We start from the raw sequence: 12,371 nt of genomic DNA on the forward strand, positions 1-12,371 counted from the left end.
TCTCTCTCTCTCTCTCTCTCTCTCTCTCTCTCTCTCTCTCTCTCTCTCTCTCTCTCTCTCTCTCTCTCTCTCTCTCTTTGTTCATCAAGCGCACTAGAGTTTACACAGAGCAGACGAATTACTTTCTAATTGTGGTTGAGAGGCATTTACTTCGTCGACGCCTGAGAGATTGAAGACGCTGGAGTTTGACTTTCATTATTCTATATTGATCATTTGATAATAAAAAGGAGAAATCGTAAATGCTAAATGCCTGATATTTCATGTTTTGTTTCATCCTTGATTGTCTTTTTTTTTTTATTGAGATGGCATTGTACATGGGTTACACGATGTTAGAATTTTTATGGTTTTATTTTGATTTTTTTTTTTTTTTTTTTTTTTAGAATTTACAGGAGTTACTAGGTTTTTTTTAGGGGGGGTTGCCAAGAGTTTTAGGAATTCAGTGTTAATCAAATGACTGAATTTTGTGTAAGCATTGTTCATCAATAACTGTCAGTTTTTTTTGTGTGTGTATGTTAAATCTATCCACAGTTAATGTGCGGGATTCTTATGCCTTCTCCTATATGGCTAGGACACAAACAGGTTGTCCATACATCTTTTAAAAACTATGATGACGCAGAGATTTTCTGCGTCAGTACGTCATATGAACCGTTAGCAGGTCGGGGTCCAAAAGTGCCCCCCCCCCCCCCCCAATTTTATCTTCGTCTTTGCATAATGATACCGGGGTAAACATGTTGTAGGCATTAGTATCCCAACAAGAATTCACTCTGTTGTGCGTCTCACTTTAACACTTGTATGAGAGTCTGTCACCATCATAAATCTGTGTTCCTACGTTTATCTCTCATTTATTCCAATAAGAGATTGTATGAAGTTTTCTAGATATTAAAAGGTAATTCAATATGACTATCGGTATTTTACATGTTGCTCAAATTAGAACTAGGCTTATGGCGGTATTGCATTAAGTTTTCTAGATATTAAAAGGAAATTCAAGATTATTAACGGTATTTTGTATATGCTGTACGATTCAGAACGAGGCATATGGCTAAGATCATACCTCAGGGTCCCTCGGTCCTGCCTATCTTATCTAAATCTCAGACGTTAGTGCCCTTCGGAAACTCCCTCAAGGGAGTAGCCACGGCAAAAGTGGTGAACTCAGTACCGCTTCATACCCTTTAGCGTCTCATTCTTAGCAGGCTACTGGCGAACGGCAACTCTAGCGCAGTGTTTCCAGCGGCTCCTGCTTAATGTTCCTACCGACTACTGCTACTTACCGTCTCTACACCTAATGTTCCCGCCTAATCTTCCAACTTGCTACGGCGTTGGCCAAGGTCGTGCCGTCGTGTTGTGTTCGGTCGGTGAAAGTAACATTGTGATCACCTTGTGTTCCTTAGTTTAGCCTTTCGTCATCATGTCCGTAACGTGCATAATGAATTCTTTGTAACGGCGACGAGTCTTTCTAACCCGACTGTGGTCGTCGGCAGACGGGTAGAGATGAGAGACTTTCACTCCTGCCAGGGACACAACCTGCTCCCCTCCAGCTCATCTCGGTGTATTCGACCCTACGCTGAGCGGAGTCGAGCCTTGGATGTCTTCTTACACACACACACACACACACACACACACACACACACACAGCAGATGCAGAAGATCCGGAGGAGAGCAGCAAAGATTGTACCAGAATTAAGAGTACTGAGTTACGGAAAACGGTAGAGGCCTTAAATTTGCCCAAATGGAAGAGAGAAGGGTGAGAGGTGACCGGATCACTACCTAAAAAAAATGTTTTTTTTTTTTTTCTTTTTTTGTGATTGACGATGTAGATATTGAACAGCTTCGAGATATAACAACCAGAGGACATAAAATGAAACTAAGAAACTTATGGAAGGTGTGAAAATAAAAATATTGTAAAGTATGAGAGTGGTGGATTGAAAGTAAGATATTTATGAATGGTGTTACAAAAATCTTTTTGGTATGAGAATGGTGGATGAATGGAATAAGATGACTGAAGGCATGGACAGTGCGGAGAGCGTGCATGCAGAGGTATGGGGTAATAGAGAATATTCAAGAGATGGGACCCCACGAGTGTAAACTCCCTCCCGTCCAGTACAGATAGGTAATTACACACACACACACACACACACACACACACACACACTTGGTTTTGGCTCGAGTGTATCAGTGTGCTTATATGTATACACATAAGAGAAATACACAGTATAAACACTACATACAAGATTAACAGACGAGGCAGCACGAGTGGAAAATTGACCCCCTGTAACATGCCTGTGGTAATCACACGGATATTGGCTTAAGCAGGTGTTTGTAATCACATGTTTGGACTGCATAGGGAGAGAGAGAGTCTTGTACTCGTGTGTGTTTGTGTGTGTGTGTGTGTGTGTGTGTGTGTGTGTGTACACTAAGAGTAAAGATAAGGTACACATGAACTACGTAGGTTTCTGAGATGGGGCAACAGTGTAAAACTCTCTCCCTGTAAGGCACAACATCACACAGAATGAAAGAAGGCTTCGATATGGTAATTATTAAGCGAGAAATAAACTTCAGGATTCTGTATGTGAGAAGGACTATGGAGTTGACGCACATAACCTGTGGCCAGAGTCCCTTCTTAGGGGAAGAGATATGGAGACAAACTCTGTTGGCGCATATCAGAATAGGCTTCGATATATGGATAAGGAAATATTAAGCCAGCTGTTGATACTTTACATAAGGCTTCAAAAATTTGGTCATCGCACCTAAAGAAGCACAGAGTTAATGAAGAAGGTGTAGAGGTGGAGAGCAAAAATGGTGCCAGAATTTAAGGGAATTAATTTACAGGAATAGAGGCTTTGATTTTGCTCACTTTGGGGAAGAGAAGAGAGAAGAGAGAGAGAGGTAAACTAATCACAGCCTGAGGGATGACGTGGACAGTGGGCTGTGCTTTGAGATGGGACAGCCAGAGGACGCTAACGTATTAAGAAACTTTGTTTAAACGGACGTAAGGAAGAAGAATTACTTTTATAGTGTGAGTTGAGGACGAATGCCATATGATGACTAAGGACATGGTTTATGTATAGAGATAGGATAGATTTAAGAAGTTGTATGGCATAGATTGTTCAAGAGATTGGGGGTGGGGGGGTGCATAAGTATAAAACACCCTCCCTCTACAGCATAGATAAGTGATTACACACACGGAAAAAAAAAGGACAAGTTTCAACAAAAGTCGAAGAAAGCAAAAAAAAGAGGAAAATTTTATTTGATAGACGCAGAAGACATGAAAGTGGCTAATCCTATGTAAAACATGTACAAGCTAGGAAGAGTACCTAAATAAGATGAGAAGAGGAAGCAAACTTTGAGAAAGAAATAAGTTGATAGATGTGCAAATGAACCAAGGTTCAGCAGTGTCAGAGGTAAGATAAATATGCAAGGTGAGGTACATAATATGCCTGAATAAGGGAAAGCATAAGAAGGAAGAAATGTGTAAAGTTTTAAGCAAGAAATTTCGGTTTTAGTGGAAGTTAAAGGTTTGAATGTACCTAAATCCAAGAAGCAGTGAGTTCAGTGAATAATAGAACTGTATAGAGTGAAGAGAATAAAAGAAATAAGTGAACTGGACAATGAAAGTAAAAGGATCAGATAAGATATCTTGCCGGGTCTTGCATGAATGTGCAGGGGAATTAAAGATTATATTAAGGATCATTTTTAAAGATTCATATATATATATATAGAAATATTGTTAGGACAGCCCAACAGAGCAACGGCTTATTTCAACATGAAGCTGCCTGTGATTACCTTATCAGCTAGGAAGGAGCCAAGACTATACCTAGGACAAATTGTTTCGGTGAAAGAAACGTAATTGAATCATGTTTGATCACTGGCACATTTGACCATAATGTAAATATGTCCTTTGACCATTTTAGATGAGAAACTGTTAACTAAAATAATTATTAGGAAGTATCCACCAGAATAACCCTGTCCACACACAGTGTAAGGAAGGTCAGATGTCAGGTCACATGATTACTGCCCACCTGCCCACCTCAACACCTGTATCTCCCCCCACTCTGTCTGAGGATGTATTAAACTAAAGGACTCGCTGTTTTCGTTTTCTCTTTCCAGTGGTGATCGTTGCATCTCTCTCTTCACGGTGAAGTGAAAGTTTTGCATATATATATATATATATATATATATATATATATATATATATATATATATATATATATATTATATTATATTCGAGTTAGAAACTACAGAAGTTTATGACTAAGTTTAGGAGAATGTGTGAAAAGAGGAAGTTGAGAGTAAATGTGAATAAAAGCAAACTTGTTAGGTTTAGCAGGACAGAGGGACAAGTTACTTGGTGTGTGAGTTTTGAATGAAAGCCTTCGCCCTCTCATCCACCCTGTGACTTACTGCCGCTTCCATAGTTCCATTAACTGCTATGCCCACTTCCAGGTATCTAAAACACTTCATGTGCTCGGTTAACACACACACACACACACTCAGTTTCCTCCTTTCACACACACACACACAGTTTCAAAGTCGGTAACCAGCTATAGCAATTTCTCACTTTAATCTTCCACCAGTGCTTTATCATCCACAAGCAACACCTGACTCGCTTCCCTGCCCCCCATACAGATTATATAATTGCCTGTCTGTTCAAGACCCTTGCGTTTATCTCTCTTTTTCCCCCTTCTTATGCACGTCAACTCTTGATAAGAATTTCTCACCCTTTTCAGTTGCTCTCTTCCCACATTATATTTTCATAGCACCTTCCACAAAGCAGCAATGCTATATTTGCTTTCTCCAGATCATTAAATGCCACGTATAAAACCCTCTTCTTTAGGTATTTATAACAGACTCTTCAAACCGAATACCTGATCCACACATCCTCTACCATTCCTGAAACCTCATTGTTCCTCCCTAGTCAGATGCTTTGTACATTCCTTCACCCTTTCAGTCACCACTCTCCCATACAACTAACAAGGCAAACTCAACAAACTTATACCTCTGTAGTTCGAACACTCGTCTTTATTCCCCTTGCTTTTATACAGTGGCTATACATCTATTCTTCCAATCCTCAGGCACCCGACCATGATCCGTATATACATTGAAAATCCTAACTAACCAATCCACAAAACATTCACCCCCTTTCTTGACACATTAAACCGCAGTACCGTCCATTCCATTTGCCTTGCCACACTTTTTCTAATCCAAGGCTTTCACCACCTCTTTTTTTTCTTCACCAAACCACTTTCCATGTTTTTCTCACTTTGTTTACCTCCTCGACCCAAACACCCTACATCTGCCACCCTGTCACCAGACACATTCAACAGTCCTTCAGAACGTTCTCTCCATCTCGTCCTCACCCGTTACCACTTCCATATTTGCCCTCTTCACTGATTTTTCCATATGTTCTCTTGTTTCTCTCTCGGTGTTAAACTCCCTTCAAAATATATTATTCTTCACGAGGTTGACTGATGCTCACTCACCCGCAACTCGCATTTGCCCTCTTTTTCAATCCCTGCACCTTCTTCTTGACCTGTACATCCCCCAGTAATTTGAACTGCTTTATAAGTATCAGCCATGCACCTTTCTTTTCACCTTTCATTTGCAACTTTATTTTGTCGTTTCACCATTTGCTCCTTTTCTCACCTGTCCACCCCTCACCTTACACATTCCTCTCGCTTTTCTTGCACATGCCAACATTGCTTCCCTAAATATCTCGTTTCTCGTCCACTCCCCTTGTTTTGTTTACTCGCACCTTTTGCCATGCAATACTCAATCTCTCCTTGTATTTCTTCACACACTTCACCTTTTAAAGCTCATTCATTTTTACCACATCCACTAGCATCCATTCAATAGTTATGTGTAATGCGCCGAAACCACAGCTCCCTATCCACATCCAGGCCCCACAGACTTTTCCGTTGGTCTACCCCAGACGATTCACATGCCCTGGTTCCGTCCATTGACAACAAATAGACCCCAGTATACCACATCGTTCCAGTTTACTCTATTCCGTGAACGCCTTTCACCTTCCTGCATGTTCATACCCCAATGGCTCAAAATCTTTTTCACTTCATTTTTCCACCTCCAGTTTGATCTGTTTATCCTTGTTCCCTCTACTCCTGACACACATACCTTTGTCAACCTTTCCTCTCTCATTCTCTCCGTATGTCCTAACAATTTTAATGCAGCCTCTGCTTTCTCAACTACACTATTTTTATTCACGCATATATCTTACTCTCTCATTATTTATTCGATGAAACCCCCTCACACCACATATTGTCCTCAAACATTTCATTTCCAACGCGTCCATCTCCCTCTGCACAACCCTATCTATAGCCCACGCCTCGCTACTATATAATTTTGTTGGAACCACTATTCCTTCAAATATACCTATTTTTGCTCTCCGAGATAATGTTCCACACATTCTTCATCGCTTCCGGTACCTTCCCACCCGATTCTGTGACTGTTTCGCTTGCATGGTTATTCCCTGCCAAGTCTACTCCCCGTATAACTAAAACACTCCACTTCCTCCCAACTTTTTTCTATTCAAATTTGCTTCCCATCTGACTTGTCCCTCAACCCTGATGAACCTAATAACCTTACTTTTATTCACATTTACTCTCAACTTTCTCCTTTCACGCACTCTTCCAAACTCAGTCACCAACTTCTGGACCGCAAATTCAAAGGACAATGCTCCCTTGGTATGACGTACCAAAACCTTGTGTTACTGATGGAGAATTTTTGCGTCAAACACAGACAAACTGGACTAGACCAAGTTATGAATGAAAATGGAATTCACTAGCTAAATACACAACATTCCCTCATGGTACCTATACTGTACATTCATGAAATGCAAAGCTCACAGCTGGACATATCCCCATTATACTGCTCGGATCATGCAGCAATATATACATACAGTTCAACATCAGTTATTTGTAAATCTATCTAATCATGCCTAACCATATTTATTGTGTATTAGGGGTTATACTTGTACACTTACCAGATGAGCATATAAACTAGTTGTGAACGTGCTATAATTTGAATTCATTCAAGGGGCCTCAACTCTGTTGTGTATAGGCAAAATCACTTTGAATTTTAATTTCGTGAAGGTCTTGATACTTGGATATGGACTCCAGAATCTGCAGGCTCTGACTGGATCCTTTAGGTGTTTGGATACATCATGCATATTTTTGCACTTTACTCTTCATTTCACATAGTTTTAGTGATTTTAATGTCAGCCAAATAAGAACATGATAGTTCAACAATCTGAATATTTTGAATGTGCTGTAGAGTACTACAAATATAATTTTAATAACTTTCATGTTCTCGCTTAGATCATCATGAAGCAACTTGCAAATGGAAGTTTTCTGTTGTTTGTTGATCCATTGTCCATGACTCGATATAAAGTGAACAAAAGTTTATACTTTTCATTATTTTCAGGGCGATGGAGAATCGGCACCAGACACCCCACCCCCGGAAACTGCTCCTGAAGATACTGTTGCTTCTCCCACCGTGCCTAAGGAAATGCCTGCCAGTCCTAAAACCTCAACTCAGAAATCTTCCACGCATAAGAAATCAAAGAATGCTAACAAAACATCGTCAGCTCCCCCTCCTCTGGAGCTTAGTCTACGTTTGGATGGCATGTCCGTGTCCATCTTTGTTTTGTCATTCATTACTCGCATCTGGAAATTGGAGACTCCTAGAGGCATTGTGTGAGTATTTACTGAAGGTTTTCATAGGAACAGATTATTTCAAGTTTGACGTAATCACTTAACTTTTAGCATCTAGACAACTAAAATTGTAAGGACTACTGCTTCTCTAACGTATTTTGTTTGAATGTGTATGAAATTATGAAGTAAAATGACTTTGGAGTATTAGGGAGGTATTAGGGTTAATATGAATTTAACTGGATTTTTTTTCTTTAGAATTCTGCATATAAAGAATCCTTTTCCAGTTTTGGAAATTTCTTATTATAAGACTGTCATATTATACTACCACCACCTTTAAATAGAGAAGTTATTCATGATTTTCTTTAAGCCCATTTGATCTCGCAGTTTTCCTTTCCACCCCTCGCAAAGCATGTCTGTCAAGTTGTTTAAAAACATTTTTGATCGTACAATTTCAAAAATATTTCACCAAGGAAAAGAAATCGCTTCAGAATTATAATTAATTCACTGCTTCATTTAGAGTATATATAGATTCTGTGTAGACGTTTCAGCGCAGTGCTCTGAAAGTTTAGGAATAAGGTCTGATTGCCAGAGTGCCACTGCCCATGTTTTTATTTTACATACACCAAAAAATAGATTGCTAATCATTATGTTTCTGCTGTATATCATATATTTGCGATTCACTTTGTTTTTTTCATAACCGTAAGACTATGAAAATTTGTAAGATTTCCATTTGCACAAATCAGATGCAGTTATTACTTGTTTGTACTGTACAGGGAGGGAGTTTTACACTGGTGAGGCCCATCTCTCAAACTCTTTCAACTATTATAAAGCCTCTTGAATTCGCATATGCTGTCTACGTTAATCATCTCAGTCGCTCTGTTCCAGGCGTGCACCATTCTTATACTGTGAAAATATTAACATCCTTATTTACAAGTTTCGTACTTAATTTCATGTTATGTCCTTTGGTTCATCTATCCCTGCACCTCTCAAAATACTGTCCAGTGTGTCGATTTCTTAAAAACAAAAAAAAAAATTAAGGTTATCAGATCACTCTTCTCTCTTCGAATGTGGCTAAATGTTAAGCCTCCAACCTTTTCCCAATAGCTTAGCTCACTAATATGTGCTCTCATTGGCATGGTTGGAGAACTAATGACTATGGGGAGAAATTATCATGTACTGCAACCTCAGCCACCGGGTACCCTACCTCGGCAAAGGGCCTTGAAATTGGAGGGCGCGATACTCTGTAGGTGAATATCTATCCAGAGACGTTGCTTAGCTCGAATGTTCATTCACCTCTGTTCTTAATGGAACATTACTAATGCGGGAAATGGCAAATAGGTATGAAAAAACATATATTTATTTATACTTGATCGCCATCTCATGTGTCTGCGAGGTAGCACCAGAAAACAGAAGAATGGGCCATCCACTCGTATACATGAAATATATACATACACATCCATAAACGCACCGATGATATACATATCAACATATACACATATACATACTAATACACACATGTACATATTCATGCTTGCTTGCCTTCATCCATTCCTGCCCCAAAGGAAAAAGGCATCGCTGCCTCCAGCTTCAGCGAAGTAGCGCTAGGAAAACAGACAAAAAAAAAGGCCATGTTCGTTGACACTCAGTCTCTAGCTGTCATGTGTAATGCACAGAAACCACAGCTTCCTATCTACATCCAGACCCCACAGACCTTTCCATGATTTACCCAAGACAGTTCACATGCCCTGTATCAGTCCATTGACATTTCAACCCCGGTATACCACATCGTTCCAATTCGTTATATATATATATATATATATATATATATATATATATATATATATATATATATATATATATATATAATATATTTATTTATTTATTTATTTTACTTTGTCGCTGTCTCCCGCGTTAGCGAGGTAGCGCAAGCAAATAGACGAAAGAATGGACCAACTCACCCACATACACATGTATATGCATACACGTCCACACACGCAAATATACATACCTATACATCTCAACGTATACATGTATATACACACACAGACATATACATATATACACATGTACATTATTCATACTGTCTGCTTTTATTCATTCTCATCGCCACCCCGCAACACATGAAATAACAACCCCCTCCCTCTGCATGTGCGCGAGGTAACGCTAGGAAAGGACAAAAAAGGCCCCATTCGTTCACATTCAGTCTCTACCTGTCATGTAATAATGCACCGAAACCACAGCTCCCTGTCCACATCCAGGCCCCACAGAACTTTCCATGGTTTACCCCAGACGCTTCACATGCCCTGGTTCAATCCATTGGCAGCACATCGACCCCAGTATACCACATCGTTCCAATTCACTCTATTCCTTGCACGCCTTTCACCCTCCTGCATGTTCAGGCCCCGATCACTCAAAATCTTTTTCACTCCATCCCTCCACCTCCAATTTGGTCTCCCATTCCTCATTCCCTCCACCTCTGACACATATATCCTCTTTGCCAATCTTTCCATGTGACTAAACCATTTCAATTCACCCTCTTCTGCTCTCTCAACCACACTTTTTATTACCACACATCTCTCTGACTCTTTCATTACTTACTCGATCAAACCACCTCACACCACATATTGTCCTCTAACATCTCATTTCCAACATATCCACCCTCCTCCACACTACCCTATCTATCGCCCATGCCTCGCAGCCATATAACATTGTTGGAGTCATTATGCCTTTAAACATACCCATTTTTTATTTCCGAGATAACATTCTCGCCTTCCATACTTAATCGCTGTCTCCCGCGTTTATATTATACAGTTTATATTTGAAACTTAAATGCAAATGATGGGGAAAGGATATTTGGCTTCAACTTATGCATAGCTCATTTAACAGGTTTGATGAGCTTCATTATGGGAAATATGCAGGCTTATACATGCAGAACACATTCTTCTTTGATTCCCAACCACCTCTTGGGAAACAGTTAATAGCTCTTGCTGCCTACATAGCTGGATTTGATGGTGAGTTAATGATGAAATTTAGTGTTGGTTAGGTTCTATTTTATTCCATTCCTTGGAAATTATTTCTGGAACATTTTGATTTAATGCAACCTTTGAGACTAAAAGCAAATGCACATTAATACAAGAAATGAAAGAATTCAGAATTTTTTGTGTAGACAACAAAAAATTACAACATAACACCAACTTAATATTTATTGCTTAATGGTATATGATACTTCTTGCAGTTTCCATGAAAGTTGAGAATATTAAGAAATGTTATTGAACTTAACCTTTGTGAAGTGTTTCTCCTTGTTTTACCTCATAAGATCATTAATTTTTCTCTGAAATCCTGAATTTTTTTTATTGATTCATCAGTATAGTATGTACTCTTCATAACCACTTTGCAGTTACTTGGTAGCGTGAGCAATCTTTGTCATAAGGATTTTGTGGCATAAGAAGAAATTAGATACCGGTTGTCATATTCTCATGATTAAGTGCAATAACTGTGAAACAAAGTATTATATGCAATATGAATTCTCACTAATATAAGTTGAGAGAACGGTTTTTTGGAACATTCATTTATAAGAACTTTGAAGTTTTTATTTATATAAAGTATTTTTCTTTTCTTACAGGGAACTTCAAATTTGACCGCATTGGTACTCCTTATGATCCTATTGTACCGGTATCTGCCATGAGAATGGTACCAGCATTTTTCGGGTCCTTGTTAATGCCCACAGTTTATAATCTTATGGTAGAATTGGGACTTTCACATTATGCTGGGGGTCTTGCTGCATTTCTCTTGATATTTGGTAAGTTGGGATTAAACCAAGATTACCACAAGTGTAGTCGTAATTAACCGTTTTCCATATTTTGTATGGTTCTGCTGTGAATTCTCAACAGATTTTCATAATTTTTCAGTACAAATATCACTCATAACTGAACAGGAGAAATATCCTCAGATCATGCTGTTGTCACTGCCAGGGTAATCTCTTGTATTTGAGACTTGATTTGAGCAGTAATAATGTTCTTTCCAAAATTTATTTTATTATTTATTTTGCTTTGTCGCTGTCTCCCGCGTTTGCGAGGTAGTGCAAGGAAACAGACGAAAGAAATGGCCCAACCCACCCCTATACACATGTATATACATACACGTCCACACACGCAAATATACATACCTATACATCTCAGTGTACACATATATATACACACACAGACACATACATATATACCCATGCACACAATTCACACTGTCTGCCTTTATTCATTCCCATCGCCACCTCGCCACACATGGAATACCATCCCCCTCCCCCCTCATGTGTGCGAGGTAGCACTAGGAAAAGACAACAAAGGCCCCATTCGTTCACACTGTCTCTAGCTGTCATGCAATAATGCCTGAAACCACAGCTCCCTTTCCACATCCAGGCCCCACACAACTTTCCATGGTTTACCCCAGACGCTTCACATGCCCTGATTCAATCCACTGACAGCACGTCAACCCCGGTATACCACATCGATCCAATTCACTCTATTCCTTGCCCGCTTTACACCCTCCTGCATGTTCAGGCCCCGATCACTCAAAATCTTTTTCACTCCATCTTTCCACCTCCAATTTGGTCTCCCTCTTCTCCTCGTTCCCTCCACCTCCGACACATATATCCTCTTGGTCAATCTTTCCTCACTCATTCTCTCCATGTGCCCAAACCATTTCAAAACACCC

The 12,371-nt window shown here is 39.5% G+C and overlaps 1 protein-coding gene across 4 annotated transcripts in view; it reads left to right on the plus strand.

Moving 5' to 3' along the window:
- rt (Protein O-mannosyltransferase rt) overlaps positions 1-12,371 on the plus strand; it is a 533,108-nt gene that overhangs the window by 457,917 nt on the left and 62,820 nt on the right. For all 4 annotated transcript variants that reach the window (XM_071664765.1, XM_071664762.1, XM_071664763.1 and 1 more), the window contains 3 exons: positions 7,435-7,706; positions 10,551-10,675; positions 11,287-11,463. In XM_071664765.1, the coding sequence (XP_071520866.1) occupies positions 7,519-7,706; positions 10,551-10,675; positions 11,287-11,463 (490 nt within the window). In that variant the 5' untranslated portion in view covers positions 7,435-7,518. The remainder of the gene's footprint in view (positions 1-7,434; positions 7,707-10,550; positions 10,676-11,286; positions 11,464-12,371) is intronic.

The sequence above is a fragment of the Panulirus ornatus genome, chromosome 9 (genome assembly GCF_036320965.1).
Source record: "Panulirus ornatus isolate Po-2019 chromosome 9, ASM3632096v1, whole genome shotgun sequence".
NCBI classification, from domain to species: Eukaryota; Metazoa; Arthropoda; class Malacostraca; order Decapoda; family Palinuridae; genus Panulirus; species Panulirus ornatus.